Here is a 17,912-nt window from a genome sequence, read left to right as displayed (position 1 = left end):
GTAGCGGGGACGGACTCGGGGCGCCGGAGACCGTATTGGGCCACGCCGGACAAAAAGAGGCTTTGGGACATGCGGCAGGAACGTTTTTTCGTCTGGCGCGCCCCAAATCCCTTTAAGGGACATTTTGTGGGACGCGGCTGGAGATGCTCTAAGAACTTAAGATCAATAAAGCCTTCTGTAATTATCAAAATAAACCGTATACAAATTATTCATGACAAGAGCTGTACAATTGCAAATTTGAATATAATTGCTAAAACTTAGAACGCTAAGTTATTTTTCTTCCGAAAGAATAAAAATCTGAAAATAAAACAATGGAACTGGTCATACAATATAAGCGTTCCTGTTTGTGACCGTGCATGTGCCGTGGAGGCCTCGACGTATCCAGTGGGATGACGACCAAGCGCATTGGCGTGGTTTACTACTCTATCTCTCTCGCTCTGCTCTATAAAAGGCATACCCTGTCACTCCCTGAGTAGCAGCCATGAATAGGCATGCAACCAACTAGGGTACCCCATAAATATTGTTAAGAACCCAGCTAGCGCACATACCATTCTGAAATAAAACCAAGATAGCATCATAAGCGCATGCAAGTAGAGCTAGCTGCACCCATTCCTTCCTTCTCAACTATGGCCTCATCATCAACCCACTCCATGGGACTCACAATGCCATTTTCACTCGCTACCGTTCTCGTCATCCTGAGCTGCTGCACACAATTTGCGCTTGCAGCTCGCGAGGTGTCGACAGCCGGCGATGACAAGGCCATGAGGGAGAGGTACGAGAAGTGGATGGTGGAGAACGGCCAAACATATGAGGACTCCGCCGAGAAGGCCCGGCGATTCGAGGTATTCAAGTTCAACGCCCACTTCATCGACTCGTATAATGCTGCAGCAGGGCCAGGAGGCAAGAGTCGGACGGGCCTGCTGACGACCAACAAGTTTGCCGACCTAACCGGGGATGAGTTCAGGAGCACTTACATTTCTGGTCGCTCGGGAGGCGCAATCTCCGGAGGCATAAACGGTACCATGCCTCCACTCGGATCCGGATTTATGTACGGGGCCGTGAGGCTTTCGGACATGCCTGCTAGTATGGACTGGAGGGAGAAGGGCGCGGTAACTCAAGTCAAAGACCAAGGCTTGACATGTGGTGAGCTTGAGTCAGTGTATCATTCGAATACTTCAATTAGCTTCTGAATGACATGTTGAGAATTTTGCTTCAAATTGACATGATGAGTGTGATGCTTTGCTTTATGTGTATGCAGAATGTTGCTGGGCGTTCTCTGCGGCGGCAGCTGTGGAAGGCATCCACCAAATCAAATCAGGCAACCTAGTTTCCCTGTCGGTACAGCAGCTGGTGGACTGCTCCACCGGCGCGAACGACGGTTGTAAACCCCGCGACATGGACAAGGCCTTCCAGTATATCATCGATAGTGGCGGCCTCACCACCGAGCAAGCATATAGCTACCAAGGATACCAAGGCACCTGCAGCGCATCTGGAAAACCGATCGCGGCCAGGATAAGGGGCTTCCAGGATGTTCCTCCACGGAACGAGACCGCCCTCTTCTTGGCCGTCGCACATCAGCCCGTGTCCATTGGCCTAGACGCTGGGATTAACAGCGTGATGCAATTTTTTAGTGGTACCGGAATCTACGGTGCAGCAGGTGAGCCCTGCACCGAGGACCTCAACCATGCCATGACGATCGTGGGGTACGGCACTGACGAGCACGGTACCAAGTACTGGCTAATGAAGAACTCGTGGGGAAGTACTTGGGCTGACCAGGGCTACGTGAAGATCGCCAGAGATGTGGTGTCCAACGGCGCTGGCATTTGTGGCCTTACCATGCAGGCCTCCTACCCTGTTGTTGCCTAAAGAAGAAAATTGCGCCAAATACATGTGACACCCTCTGGTGGCGCAAGCGAGGGTGAATAAGATCCAAAAGGTGCACAAGATGTTGTATTGTGTGTTACATGTAGTATTTCCTAACAATGTTATGGGATCCAATTATATATATATATATATATATATTATATATATATATATATAGACAAAACTATTTGTATATGTGGTAGCCGTGGCGACCGCATCTATGACCACAAACCACCCTGAGATTCGTACGGAATGAGAGAAATTGTATTGTTTTTAGCATTTTCCTTAGTGGTCCAACATGCTAAATGTGGTATTTTGTCCCAAAGCTTTCCGCTGTGCTCTGCCATCTGTGCATCCATCCCACCTGCAGGCGATAAGGGCATGGCCAATGAGTCGCCTCAACATGCTGCCCCGCAGAGAAACGCAGAGATTGTCAGAAAAGTGACCGCTTGAAGGTGGCAGGTGCTGCCTCCAGAGGAGGCGAGTTCCTCGTCTGGAAATGGAAGGGAAAGGTAAAAGAGTGAGGAAGGGAGAGAAAGGAGAGAAGATTGCAAACCCAGTGAGGAAGAAAGCTGAACTGAGAGAGGAGAAAAGGCTGCATTCAAAGGATAAGGTTTCTTGCATGCGTTGGGTGGAGAAGTGATTGAGCAGTGGTTTTAACATTCTTTATTTAGATTTAGAGCTGGAGAGGCTAGTTGCTACTGCCACCGTTGCTCATGCCCTAAGTACGCCAGACGTGGTCCAGCCGGGAAGCAGGTGCCCTACAGGTCGATTTAGGGCATCTCCAGCGGCGCGACGCATTTCGGACGCCCAAAAGTGGTCGCGAGCATCCGTTTGGGTCGTCCGCGCGTCCGTTTGCGTCTGGGTGTGCTCCCACCTGGGTGACCCATTTTTTGAATTGCAACGTAGTTAAAAACATTCAAAGTAGTACATAAAAATGCATAAAAACTATACAAAGTAGATCTATAGGCCTAGACTACTTGCTTCCTGGCGGGCCGGCACCGTCGTTGCGTCGCTCCGTCGTCTGCTTCTCCGCCGCCTCCCGCGCGACCGCTATGGCTCGGTGCGCCGCCGCGTCCCGGCTCGGTGCTCGCTCCCGGCCTCGCGTTGGCGGCGTCGTCCTTGAGCGTCTCGAAAGACTCGACGAGGGCCCTTCGCTCTGCCGCCTCTCCTCCGGCGTCGGCGCATCGGGGTCATCGGAGGACCAAGATATCTCCGAGTCGGAGTCCTCCGCTGCGGCGGCGGCCGCCAGCCTGCGGCTGTTCCGGCTCGGCGTCCAACGCCGCGTGGCCCGCCATCTCTCCTCGTGCTTCCTTCTCCGGCTCGGCCCAGGGCCGCGACATCCCTAACCGGGTGGAGGAGGTCGGTGCTGTCTTCGAAGTCGAACTCGTCGTCGGAGCTCGAGGCCGGAGGAGGTGGAGTGGGAGGTGAAGGTGGAGGTGGAGGCGCGGCAGCCTAGCCGCGTTCGGCGCTGCTCATGGCGGATCTGCTAGGGCTGAGCGGAAGCGGCAGCTAGGGTTTAGTGGGGAGGAGATGAGATGCTCGCGCCCCTGTTTATATCGGTCGGAGAAAGGGCGACGGCCGCGCCACGAGGGGCATCGCCATTACTACGCGAGGCTTCGCCATTAACGCGGCCGCAGACTGCCGAAGCGACGCCTTGGTGCCAGTACTGGCGGAGAGAAGATGCATCGACGCTGCGCACGCTCACGGAAGCCGAGGCACGCCATTAACGCGGGCCTGCAAAGGATGCAGCGCGCCACCCGGAAGTAATGCCGCGGAAGACGAAGCAGTTGTGCCGCTGCCAGGCGGGCCCGTGCGAGGACCGAGCGGACATTTTCCGCGACCGCCGAGCGTCCGCCGAGACGCAAACCTGGCGCATATTTGGGCCAGGTTTGCGTCTCCGTGGATGGCCTGATCACTTTGCGTCGCGCCGCTGGAGGTGGTGCACGACGCTTTTTCGGTCACGGCGGATACAAACGGACGCTCCGTCGCGCCGCTGGACATGTAATTAGGTGGTTTGGAATGAATTAATGTGAAAGCAACACATCCGGGTTTTTTTGTATGGCTTGAGAGTAAGCTCGCATTTGTTTTCTGAGACTGTTCCATACCCGTATCATATTTTGCCCATTGTTGCATACCCGCATCAATTCATTCGAATAAATGGGAATATTTAAATCTTTTAATCACATATATCACTGATAATATTTATTATACTTCTACAAAAATTATGCTAGGGATAACGATAATAAAAAAATAACAGTGATAAGGATCAATATTATTGTACATTTTATATATTCCAGGTACTAGATATTCGCGAACGGAACCCATTGACTAATACCCAAGCCTGCACATATGTAGTATGCATGTACTTTAAAATAGCCGTCGACGTATACCCACCGACGTAAACCCATGAACTAATACCGTACAGTTTTCTAGGTATGACGACATATCCAATAAATTATGGTTACGATACACACCAAGAGATATCAAATATCCAGGTAGTATATCATGCCGACATATACCTATTAAATTGTTAGGTATCATAATCTAACAAAAATTACACATATGTGCATACCTACAACTCATTTATAGACGGTATTTTGTTTGATATCACATACCTATGACTTTTTTTTAGATATGTACCCTCATAAAAATTAGGCATATCATACCTTAGGTATCATACCCTAGGTACCATACCCTGACAACTATGTATCCCACCCTATGGAGTATGTGACATCTTTTGAAACCAAGTGGTTACATAACTTTTCTTTCGCTAAGAAGCTGCATGAATTTTTTTGCTTCCCAATAATGAAAGTCTTAGTTCAACGTAGTGGTCCTATCCGTGCCTTGTCTCAAGAGAAAGGCGACGACTTAGAAGGAATGATGATTTTTGGTTCTCACTACAATCCATTTCCTTTCAGTATCATGCTAGTAGGACATTTTTTCTCTCATTTAATTGCATTCTCATATCAGTACAGATTATTAGTTCGTATAACCATAGCCTGCCAACAAGACAACGGGGCTTCAGTGTATCGCCCTACATGACAACCAACGATGTTTGAGTGATATAATTTCCATTATCTTGAGGATTAGTAACAATCAATAACACCACGTCTTCCAAAATTGCTGGTGAAAATACAATGCCTGTTGCCCAATCTTGCTGGATTGCCCGGCTTTTCTGGGAGAAGGGAAAAAATAGTTTGTTGGTAAACCGAATGGACGAGAGTTCAAGAATAAACATCAATATATTCAAGAAAGCATTATGTAACAGACTCTTTCAGTACGGTTAGAACTCAATATACAATAATCCTACACTTACGGACGTTCTGGCCTTACGGAAAGTACACGGACAAATGTGTAGCCTGTTGATTGGTTCAGTTTTGATTCCGCCCTGAAAAATCGGGCCACGTTCTCATCCTTTCCTCTGCGTGCTGAGTGCGTAAGATTTTTCCGTAAGATGCGTCCGTAGGTGTAGCATCACTCCTCAATATATGGTGGAAATATAGGGTTGCAGGTGGCAGCATGCAACGTCCTGAGTTCGATTCCACATCTTCTAAGTTTGTCTGCTTAATTAATCTAATTGCCAGACTAAGAATTTGATAGAATTTTTTTATTTTTTCTTCAAAATTTAATTAATTCCGTGAAATTTGTGAATCTCAGTTAGGAACGAAAAAAAAAAACAGAAATGAAATATAAAACCCTAGTGCACAATTGGATGGCCTGGTTTTTTTAAAGAAGGGGAAAGAATTGGTTGACGATATAAACTACAATTCGAGAAAGCAATTTCATATATCATACAAGGAACCGACATACATATCATACCGCGCTGCGTATGGTTGTAAGAATGGCTGCAATCTACTATGTAAGAAAAAAGACTGGAATCTGTCATGAAATTACGTTTCTATGGATTGCTGTACTCACGCTTTCCCGGGGTCCCTAGAGGAGCAGGAGCAGCAGCTGCAGTGGGGGGGATGATGATGCTGCTGCCGATCATAAAAACCAGCAGAATGAGTTGGATCGCGAACATACGAGTTGGAAGACGGCAATATCTGGTTCTCGCTGACATCCTCCTTCCCGTGTCTCCCGTCCTCAAACACCCTCTTCTTCGAGTCATGCGTTAAGAACAAGAGGCAAGCAACAAAATTGATGTGGCTCCTGTGGAAGGCCAACGCTGCACCACGGTCCTTTATATTGATCGTCAAACCTCTATGCAGCCAAGGATTTAGTCAAATATCTTTTTAGAAAAGGTGATCTTTTTACAGTGATGGGACTGTTTGGGAAAACTTTTCTTTTCTTACCGAGCTGCATGATTTTTATTTGATTCCCGATAATGACAGTCTTGGCTCAACCTAGTGGTCCCCTCTTTGCCTGGTCTCAAGGGTAAGGCGACGACTCAGTGGAAGACAGTTGTTGGTTCTCACCGAAAGTCATTTTCTTTCAGCATTTTCACTCGTTTAAGAGCATCTCCACACACACACACACCCCACACCCCCAAAGCTCCGTGTACCCTAATTGGCTTTCAGGGCGTCGAAGACAATTTTCCGCCCAGTCCCCCTCCCCATCCCACCCACGCACCCAATTTATTTTTAGGCTCGCAAGTCAAGGGTACTCCTCGGCAATGCCCTCCGATTGGGCTTAGGGTTGATGGAATCCTGTAGGCTGATACGAGACATCGGTTGACAGACAAGAGGGGAGAGCGATTTACCCAGGTTCGTTGCCCTCGACGAGGTAAAACTCTTACGTCCTGCCTGTCTGATCTTGATTATGAAAATATTGGGTTACAATGGGGTGCCGAAGGTTTCGGCTGTAGTTTCGTCGAGAGGCTAAGTGCTACGTGGACCTAGCTCTAGACTTGCGGGGGCTAAAATTGCTAAGATTGATTGTGTCCCTCGACAGCCCCTCTCCTGACCCTTATATAGGGGGTAGGTCTCAAGAGATCTGTCCGGGTACGACTAGGTTACAAAAGCCCTAGATCTAAACTTTCCTTGTTCGGTTCCTCTTCGTCTTGTCCTTCAAGGAATCTTCTTCGGCACCGCCGTAGTAGCCCACCTTGCCATCGGATGTCTTCACGGGTCTCCAGTTGGGCCGTACAGGATAGGACAATAACAGTTACCCGAAGGGTAATGCCCATGTCAGTAGCCCCTGAGTGTCTAGCCGAAGATATTTCGGGTAGAGACTAAAGCATGCCTCCATCAAATGTTTTCTCTCTCTTGATAGTTCATGTCCATCTTGTAACAGCATCATCTTCTTCTATCGGGTGCGCGTTCGGCGCTCCCGATGGGAGTAGCCCTCGAGTCTAGGTACGGATGCTTGCAATCCGTGCATAGACTCAAGTTGTGCCACTCGAATGTTTTCTTCTGCCGAAGCTTTCTGCAACTCTTCATAGGTCATCCGATATATTTATATCGGGACTTCAAATTCTGGAAGTTTTAACGCGTAAAGGATATTGAGTAGTGTGCCCAACTTTGCTGGTTAACTGCCGAAGGAAAAAAAACAACGCTACCCTACACAGAATCACATCCCCAGGCATGATCCTGGAGTGCAAAAAAGTTTGTCGGGTGCCCAAACTATGCTCCTGATGGGAGTAAAGTGTCAACACCCGGATTTTTAAGTCCGGATGCCTATTATGTCATTCATCGCAATCCCAGGAATATTGTTGTTGCGAGGCATAATAGTTAAGTATCATAGTCATCATTCATTACAAACCATATTGTCTTACAATTGGAATCACATGATCCATATTACACGAATAGTTGATCTATTGATCAACGAACAAACATAAGTTCATAGCGGAAGCGTAAAGATAAATGGACTCTCTAGTCCACAGGCCAACGCATGACGTTGGAAGACTCCTAGTTGTCGTAGGCGTCCTGTTGGTCATCTCCTTGATAGTTCTGTTCATCTTCATACTCTGTCCATTTGAATAGCCAGGGACAAAGCCGTGAGTACTTCAAGTACTCGCAAACTAATACTTGTAGGATAACGTTGCATAGAAAACAAAAAATTTCCTACCGCGAACACGCAATCCAAGCCAAGATGCAATCTAGAAGACGGTAGCAACGAGGGGGTATCGAGTCTCACCCTTGAAGAGATTCCAAAGCCTACAAGAGGAGGCTCTTGTTGCTGCGGTAGACGTTCATTTGCCGCTTGCAAAAGCGCGTAGAAGATCTTGATCACGATCGGTTCCGGCGCCACGAACGGGCAGCACCTCCGTACTCGGTCACACGTTCGGTTGTTGATGAAGACGCCGTCCACCTCCCGTTCCAGCGGGCAGCGGAAGTAGTAGCTCCTCTTGAATCCGACAGCACGACGGCGTGGTGTCGGTGGCGGTGGAGAACTCCGGTGGAGCTTCGCTAAAGCTACGCGGGAGATATGGAGGAGAGGGGGCGGCTAGGGTTTGGGAGGGGGTGGCCGGCCTCAAGGGGTGCGGCCAACTTGTGGCTTTGGTGTGGCCGGCCCCCTCCCCTATGCCCCTCATTATATAGGTGGAACCCCAAGTGTTGGTATCCAAGTCTTCGAATAAGACCCGAACCAAAAACCTTCCATATGGAGGGGAAACCTAGCCAAGCTAGGACTCCCACTTGAGGTGGGAGTTCCACCTCCCATATGGGGGGGTGGCCGGCCCCCTAACGGGGAGTCCACTTGGGACTCCTCCCCCACTAGGGTTGGCCGGCCATGGAGGTGGAGTCCCATGTGGACTCCACCTTCCTTGGTGGTTTCTTCCGGACTTTTCTAGAACCTTCTAGAACCTTCCATAGAACCTTCCGCGACATTTTAATTCACATAAAATGACATCCTATATATGAATCTTATTCTCCGGACCATTCCGGAACTCCTCGTGATGTCCGGGATCTCATCCGGGACTCCGAACAAATATTCGAACTCCATTCCTTATTCAAGTACTACCATTTCAACATCCAACTTTAAGTGTGTCACCCTACGGTTCGTGAACTATGTGGACATGGTTGAGTACTCACTCCGACTAATAACCAATAGCCGGATCTGGAGATCCATAATGGCTCCCACATATTCAACGATGACTTTAGTGATCGAATGAACCATTCACATACAATACCAATTCCCTTTGTCACGCGATATTTTACTTGTCCGAGGTTTGATCTTCGGTATCACTCTATACCTTGTTCAACCTCGTCTCCCGACAAGTACTCTTTACTCGTACCGTGGTATGTGGTCTCTTATGAACTCATTCATATGCTTGCAAGACATTAGACGACATTCCACCGAGAGGGCCCGAGTATATCTATCCGTCATCGGGATGGACAAATCCCATCGTTGATCCATATGCCTCAACTCATACTTTCCGGATACTTAATCCCACCTTTATAGCCACCCATTTACGCAGGGGTGTTTGGTGTAATCAAAGTACCTTTCCGGTATAAGTGATTTACATGATCTCATGGTCATAAGGACTAGGTAACTATGTATCGAAAGCTTATAGCAAAGAACTTAATGACGAGATCTTATGCTAGGCTTAATTGGGTGTATCCATTACATCATTCATACAATGACATAACCTTGTTATTAATAACATCCAATGTTCATGATTATGAAACTAATCATCCATTAATCAACAAGCTAGTTTAAGAGGCATACTAGGGACTTCTTGTTGTCTACATATCACACATGTATTAATGTTTCGGTTAATACAATTATAGCATGATATATAAACATTTATCATAAACATAAAGATATAAATAATAACCACTTTATTATTGCCTCTAGGGCATATCTCCTTCAGCTCTCCGACTTGCACTAGAGTCAATAATCTAGATTACATTGTAATATACCTAACACCCATGGCATTCGGGTGTTGGTCATGCTTTGCCCTAGGGAGAGCTTTAGTCAACGGATCTGCTACATTCAGATCAGTGTGTACTTTGCAAATCTTTACTTCTCCATCTTCGATGTATTCGCAAATCGAGTGGTAACGCAGCTTGATATGCTTCAGCCTCTTGTGTGACCTTGGCTCTTGTGCATTGGCGATGGCACCCATGTTATCACAGTAAATGATTAATGGGTCCAATGCACTAGGAACCACACCGAGCTCTACAATGAACCTCTTCATCCATACCGCTTCTGATGAAGCCTCCGAAGCCGCTATGTACTCGATTCCGTTGAAGACTTCGCCACCGTGCACTCGCTTTGAGCTTGCCCAGCTTACTCTGCAGCACCATTCAATATAAACACGTACCCGGATTGTGACTTAGAGTCATCAGGATCGGTGTTCCAACTTGCATCGGTGTAACCACTTACAACGAGCTCTTGGTCACCTCCATAACAAAGAAACATATCCTTAGTTCTTTTCAAGTACTTCAAGATATTCTTGACCGTTGTCCAGTGTTCCATTCCTGGATCACTTTGATATCTGCTAGTCAAACTAACAGCATGTGCTATATCCGGTCTAGTACATAGCATGGCATACATGATAGATCCTACTGCCGAGGCATAGGGGATTTTACTCATCCTTTCTCTTTCTTCTCGCCGTAGCCGGTCCTTGAGTCTTACTCAAGACTTTGCCTGGTAACATAGGTAAGAACCCTTTCTTACTTTCGTCCATTCTAAACTTCTTTAGAATCTTGTCCAGATATGTACTCTTGTGATAGCCCTATTAGGCGTCTTGATCTATCTCTATAAATCTTGATGCCTAATATATATGATGCTTCACCAAGGTCTTTCATTGAAAAACTATTATTCAAATAACCTTTAACACTGCTTAATAGTTCTATATCATTCCCGATCAACAATATGTCATCTACATATAATATCAGGAATGCTACAGAGCTCCCACTCACTTTCTTGTAAATACGGGCCTCTCCATGACACTCGTATAAACCCGAAGTCTTTGATCACCTTATCAAAGCGTCGGTTCCAACTTCTTGATGCTTGCTTCGATCCATAGATTGAACGCTGAAGTTTGCATACTTTGTCGGCATTTTTAGGATCGACAAAACCTTTGGGTTGTACCATATACAACTCTTCCTCAATGTCTCCATTAAGGAACGCCGTTTTGACATCCATCCGCCAAATCTCATAATCGAAAAATGCAGCTATTGCTAACAAAATCCTTACAGATTTTAGCTTCGCTACAGGTGAGAAAGTCTCATCGTAGTCAACTCCTTGAATTTGTCGGAAACCCTTTGCGACAAGTCGAGCTTTATAGACAGTAATATTACCATCAACATATATTTTTCTCTTGAAGATCCATTTATTTTCAACAGACCTTTCGGCTATCGAGTAAGTCTACCAAAGTCCATACTTTGTTATCATACATGGATCCCATTTCGGATTTCATGGCTTCTTGCCATTTGTTGGAATCTAGGCTCATCATCGCTTCTTCATACGTCGCAGTGGTCCTCATCATTGTTATCCACAATCATGACATTTAGACAAGGATCATACCAATCGGGAGTGGTACGTTCCCTTGTCGATCTGCGAGGTTCGATAGTTTCCTCGTTCGAAGTTTCATGATCATTATCATTAGCTTCATCTGTTGCCGGTGTAGGCGGTACCGGTACAACTTCCGGTACTGCGCTACTCTGATCAACGAGTATAGATTCATCAATCTCATCGAGTTCTACTTTTCTTCCAGTCACTTCTTTAGTGAGAAATTCTTTCTCAAGAAAGGTTCCGTTCTTAGCAACAAAGATTTTGCCTTCGGATTTGTGATAGAAAGTATACCCTATAGTTTCCTTAGGGTATCCTATGAAGACGCATTTCTCCGCTTTGGGTTCTAGCTTGTCCGGTTGTAACTTCTTTACATAGGCTTCGCAACCCCATACTTTCGGGAACGACTGACTTAGGTTTCTTATTAAACCATAATTCATACGGTGTCGTTTCTACGGATTTTGATGGTGCTCTATTTAAAGTGAATGCGGCTGTCTCTAATGCATAACTCCAAAATGATAATGGCAAATCAGTAAGAGACATCATAGAACGAACCATATCTAAGAGAGTTCGATTACGACGTTCGGACACACCGTTACGTTGAGGTGTTCCCGGCGGTGTCAATTGTGAAAGTATTCCGCATTTCTTTAAATGCATGCCAAACTCATAACTCAGATATTCACCTCCATGATCAAATCGTAGAAATTTAATCTTCTTGTTACGTTGATTTTCTACTTCACTTTGAAATTCCTTAAACTTCTCGAAAGTTTCGGATTTATGTTTCATGAAATAGATATACCCATATCTACTCAAATCATCTGTGAAGGTTAGAACATAACGATAACCACCGCGCGATGCTACGCTCATTGGTCCGCATACATCGGTATGTATGATTTCCAATAAGTCAGTAGCTCGCTCCATCATACCAGAAAATGGAGTCTTAGTAATTTTACCCATTAGACATGCTTCACATCTATCAAGTGACTCAAAGTCAAGTGATTCAAGTAATCCATCAGTATGGAGTTTCTTCATGCGTTTCACTCCAATATGACCAAGACGACAGTGCCACATATAAGTAGAATTATCATTCAATTTAATTCGCTTAGCATCAATGTTATGTATATGCGTATCACTACTATCGAGATCTAACAGAAATAAGCCATTCTTTTGTGGTGCTCGACCATAAAAGATATTATTCATAAAAATAGAACAACCATTATTCTCAGACTTGAATGAATAACCGTCTTGCATTAAACAAGATCCAGATATAATGTTCATGCTCAACGCAGGTACATAATAACAATTATTTAGGCTTAAAACTAATCCCGAAGGTAGATGTAGAGGAAGTGTGCCGACTGCGATCACATTGACCTTGGATCCGTTTCCAACGCGCATCATCACTTCATCTTTCAGCAGTTGTCGTTTATTCTTTAGTTCCTATTTCGAGTTACAAATATGAGCAACCGGACCAGTATCAAATACCCAGGTACTAGAACGAGAACCAGTGAAATGAACATCTATAACATGTATATCAGATATACCTTCTTTCTTTTTCTTGACAAGGCCGCTCTTCAGATCAGCCAGATACTTGGAGCAATTACGCTTCTAGTGTCCCTTCTCCTTGCAGTAATAGCACTCAGCATCAGGCTTAGGGCCGTTCTTAGGTTTCACAGGAAGTGTGGCAGCTTTCTTGCCACCCTTCTTGAATTTTCCCTTAGACTTGCCCTATTTCTTGAAACTGGTGGTCTTGTTGACCATCAACACTTGGTGCTCTTTCTTGATCTCAATCTCAATGAGCTTTTAGCATGCCAAAGAGTTCAGGTAACTCCTTGTTCATGTTCTGCATATTGTAGTTCATCACGAAGTTCTTGTAACTTGGTGGCGATGATTGAAGGACACGATTAATCCCCGATCTGTTAGGAATCACTATTCCCAAGTCACCGAGTTTCTTCGCATGCCCGGTCATGGCGAGCATGTGCTCACTAACGGAGCTGCCTTCTTCCATCATGCAGCTGAAGAATTGTTTCGATGCTTCATAGCATTCCACGGCCGCATGAGTCTCAAAAATAGCTTTCAGCTCTTTCATCAACTCATGAGGATCGTGGTGCTCAAAACGTTTTTGAAGATCGGATTCCAGACTGCATAGGATGGCACACTGAACTTGAGAGTACCGTATTTTCCGAGTCTCGTAAACAGCTTTTACTTCATCGGTTTCAGTTCTGCAGGAGGGTCACCTAGCGGTGCATCAAGCACATATTGCAGATTTCCGCCAGAGAGGAAGATCCTCACATGACGGAACCAGTCGGTGAAGTTGCTACCGTTGCTCTTAAGTTTCTCTTTCTCTAGGAACTGATTAGAATTGATTGGGGACGCCATCTCTACAACATATATTTGCAAAAGTTTATACTAAGTTTATGACAAATTGAGTTCAAATTTTAATTCAACATAATTAAAAATCTAAGTGAACTCCCACTCAAAACAATATCCCTCGCATTGTCTTAGTGATCACACGAACCAAATCCACCGCACCTAAACCCGATCATCACGAGAAAAGGTGTGATTTCAATGGCGAACACTCAAAGTGTTCATCATATCAACCATATGATTCATGCTCTACCTTTCGGTATCACGTGTTCCGAGACCATGTCTGTACATGCTAGGCTCGTCAAGGCCACCTTAGTATCCGCATGTGCAAAACTATCTTGCACCCGTTGTATGTACTTATTGAATCTATCACACCCGATCATCACGAGATGCTTCGAAACGACAAGACTTGGTAACGGTGCTACTAAGGATGAACACTTTATTATCTTGAGATTTTAGTGAGGGATCATCTTATAATGCTACCGTCGCGATCTAAGCAAAATAAGATGCATAAAAGGATTAACATCACATGCAGTTCATATGTGATATGATATGGCCATTTTTGTCTTTGCGCCTTTGATCTTCATCTCCAAAGCACGGACATGATCTCCATCATCTTTGGGCATGATCTCCATCATCGTCGGCGTAGCGTCAAGGTCAATGGCGCCGTCTTCATGATTGTCCTCCATGTAGAAACTATTACAACTACTTTGAAATACTACTCAACATGAAATTTAAAGACAACCATAAGGCTCCTGCCGGTTGCCACAATACAATAATGATCATCTCATACATATTCATCATCACATTATGGCCATATCACATCACCAAACTCTGCAAAAACAAGTTAGACGTCTCTAATTTGGTTTGCATATTTTACGTGGTTTAGGGTTTTCGAGAGAGATCTAATCTACCTACGAACATGAACCACAACGTTGATACTAATGTTTTCAATAGAAGAGTAAATTGAATCTTCACTATAGTAGGAGAGACAGACACCCGCAAAGCCTCTTATGCAATACAAGTTGCATGTCGAACGAGGAACAAGTCTCATGAACGCGGTCATGTAAAGTTAGTCCGAGCCGCTTCATCCCACTATGCCACAAAGATGCAAAGTACTCAAACTAAAGATAACAAGAGCATCAACGCCCACAAAACCATTGTGTTCTACTCGTGCAACCATCTATGCATAGACACGGCTCCGATACGACCGTAGGATAACGTTGCATAGAAAACAAAAATTTCCTACCGCGAACACGCAATCCAAGCCAAGATGCAATCTAGAAGACGGTAGCAACGAGGGGGTATCGAGTCTCACCCTTGAAGAGATTCCAAAGCCTACAAGAGGAGGCTCTTGTTGCTGAGGTAGACGTTCACTTGCCGCTTGCAAAAGCGCGTAGAAGATCTTGATCACGATCGGTTCCGGCGCCACGAACGGGCAGCACCTCCGTACTCGGTCACACGTTCGGTTGTTGATGAAGACGACGTCCACCTCCCGTTCCAGCGGGCAGCGGAAGTAGTAGCTCCTCTTGAATCCGACAGACACGACGGCGTGGTGTCGGTGGTGGTGGAGAACTCCGGCGGAGCTTCGCTAAAGCTACGCGGGAGATATGGAGGAGAGGGGCGGCTAGGGTTTGGGAGGGGGTGGCCGGCCTCAAAGGGGTGCGGCCAACTTGTGGCTTTGGTGTGGCCGGCCCCCTCCCCTATGCCCCTCATTATATAGGTGGAACCCCAAGTGTTGGTATCCAAGTCTTCGAATAAGACCCGAACCAAAAACCTTCTATATGGAGGGGAAACCTAGCCAAGCTAGTACTCCCACTTGAGGTGGGAGTTCCAGCTCCCATATGGGGGGTGGCCGGCCCCTAAGGGGGAGTCCACTTGGGACTCCTCCCCCACTAGGGTTGGCCGGCCATGGAGGTGGAGTCCCATGTGGACTCCACCTTCCTTGGTGGTTTCTTCCGGACTTTTCTAGAACCTTCTAGAACCTTCCATAGAACCTTCCGCAACATTTTAATTCACATAAAATGACATCCTATATATGAATCTTATTCTCCGGACCATTCCGGAACTCCTCGTGATGTCCGGGATCTCATCCGGGACTCCGAACAAATATTCGAACTCCATTCCTTATTCAAGTACTACCATTTCAACATCCAACTTTAAGTGTGTCACCCTACGGTTCGTGAACTATGTGGACATGGTTGAGTACTCACTCCGACTAATAACCAATAGCAGGATCTGGAGATCCATAATGGCTCCCACATATTCAACGATGACTTTAGTGATCGAATGAACCATTCACATACAACACCAATTCCCTTTGTCACGCGATATTTTACTTGTCCGAGGTTTGATCTTCGGTATCACTCTATACCTTGTTCAACCTCGTCTCCTGACAAGTACGCTTTACTCGTACCGTGGTATGTGGTCTCTTATGAACTCATTCATATGCTTGCAAGACATTAGACGACATTCCACCGAGAGGGCCCAGAGTATATCTATCCGTCATCGGGATGGACAAATCCCACTGTTGATCCATATGCCTCAACTCATACTTTTCGGATACTTAATCCCACCTTTATAGCCACCCATTTACGCAAGTGGTGTTTGGTGTAATCAAAGTACCTTTCCGGTATAAGTGATTTACATGATCTCATGGTCATAAGGACTAGGTAACTATGTATCGAAAGCTTATAGCAAATAACTTAATGACGAGATCTTATGCTACGCTTAATTGGGTGTATCCATTACATCATTCATACCATGACATAACCTTGTTATTAATAACATCCAATGTTCATGATTATGAAACTAATCATCCATTAATCAACAAGCTAGTTTAAGAGGCATACTAGGGACTTCTTGTTGTCTACATATCACACATGTATTAATGTTTCGGTTAATACAATTATAGCATGATATATAAACATTTATCATAAACATAAAGATATAAATAATAACCACTTTATTATTGCCTCTAGGGCATATCTCCTTCAATACTAGTGTAAGTGCTAGACAATTCTAGTAAGGGTGCTAAGCTCTAGTTTATTTGCATAAAGCCAATTTTAGTTCACAAGTATTTGAGAAAAGACTTATTCATGTGCTAACTAACTCAAGTGGGAACATTAGTGTCATTCCCACAACATTTGTTGTGATTCACAACAAGTCACAAATTCACCATTCATTTCACCATCATTTTCTAGAATCTGACACCGGAAACTGTATGGCCTTTCCAACCGTCTGTAACCGTGGACACGGCTATTCGAATAGATTTACACTCTGCAGAGGTTGCACACTTGTGCCACAACATTTGATTTCATTCGTCGGGATTACCCCGAATCAGCGTAACACAGTACGCGGATCATCAACCATAACCTTTCACTTACAAACCCTAGTATGAGCACCTCTCCCCATGAGCTTGGCCTCCCAGTGAAGACCAACTGTCAACCTGGGAACTGCACAGGGCTTGGCCGTACAATTCACCTCAATTCACATCATTTCTCAACAACGGAGGCAGCCTCAAGCATAACCCCTATGATGTGTTTTCAGAGGGAACTCATACTAAGATGTATAAATTTCCAGTTAAGCCCTACCCATAATCAGGTATTGTGGGGGTACTCAATATTGGAAAGGAATCGCATTCAAACCAATATTAGTTTTATCAAAAATCACCATCTTCTCTTGGTCATATTCACCTTCAAAATTCATTCAATGGAATGATTCATCATTCCAAGGTTTCAAATTCATTTCAAGTCACATGTTCCCATCTAGAGTAGTCAAGTTTTAGTATTTAGCACTAGCACTAATCATGAGGGGTGCTATCTTGCTTGGCTAGCTTGAGACTAACTTTGCTACTCTAGTAACCTTCTTTCACTTTGACCAAAGTTAACTATAAAAGTAATTCTTTGAATAAACAAGTAAAAACTTGTAAGGTAGAAACTTGGGATAGGCTTATGGTAAGAAAGGTAAGACTAATGGTGCCTTGCCCCAAGGGGCTTTGCACTTTGCAAGAATATTAGCTTGCCTTGGTAGTTCTCAAAGTTCTCCTCCTCCTCCTCTTGGTAGCAACCTTCTTCCTCCGGGTATTCTCCGGTGCTAGCGTCTAAATTTTGAATACGAGTATAATCACTCAACAAATTCAATGGCTATTCCAAACATCACATATATTCACACAAACTATTCTAAGCACACACTTAATACAATTAGGGTGCATTGGTTGTGTTGCTTGAGGAATATAATTTCCTCTCATTACATATGTAAATGATAGTTTCCATATAGTT

The 17,912-nt window shown here is 45.1% G+C and overlaps 1 protein-coding gene and 1 long non-coding RNA gene across 2 annotated transcripts; one reads left to right on the top strand and one right to left on the bottom strand.

Annotated features, from left to right (window-relative positions):
* The first annotated feature begins 486 nt into the window (after positions 1 to 486).
* Positions 487 to 1,988, top strand: LOC124683749 (senescence-specific cysteine protease SAG39-like). The gene is made up of 2 exons (XM_047218204.1): positions 487 to 1,143; positions 1,259 to 1,988. Exons 1-2 carry the CDS (start codon positions 585 to 587, stop codon positions 1,864 to 1,866), a joined length of 1,167 nt encoding a protein of 388 aa, XP_047074160.1. The 5' UTR covers positions 487 to 584; the 3' UTR covers positions 1,867 to 1,988.
* Positions 1,989 to 4,789: 2,801 nt separating this feature from the next.
* LOC124683748 lies at positions 4,790 to 6,008 on the bottom strand. The gene is made up of 2 exons (XR_006996798.1): positions 5,785 to 6,008; positions 4,790 to 5,041 (listed from the first exon to the last, which is right to left on the bottom strand). It is a non-coding gene; the product is annotated as an uncharacterized LOC124683748 (long non-coding RNA).
* Positions 6,009 to 17,912: the final 11,904 nt, after the last annotated feature.

The sequence above is a fragment of the Lolium rigidum genome, chromosome 1, assembly GCF_022539505.1.
Source record: "Lolium rigidum isolate FL_2022 chromosome 1, APGP_CSIRO_Lrig_0.1, whole genome shotgun sequence".
Classification (NCBI taxonomy): Eukaryota; Viridiplantae; Streptophyta; class Magnoliopsida; order Poales; family Poaceae; genus Lolium; species Lolium rigidum.
The sequence above is the reverse complement of the archived record's forward strand: the minus strand, read 5'-3'. Positions and strand labels throughout refer to the sequence as shown.

Bases quoted from the DNA above. Each gene is read 5' to 3' on its own strand.
- LOC124683749 (XM_047218204.1), top strand. From the start codon at position 585: ATGCAAGTAGAGCTAGCTGCACCCATTCCTTCCTTCTCAACTATGGCC. The intron at 1,144-1,258 runs GTGAGCTTGAGT...ATGTGTATGCAG, and splicing joins AGACCAAGGCTTGACATGTG to AATGTTGCTGGGCGTTCTCT.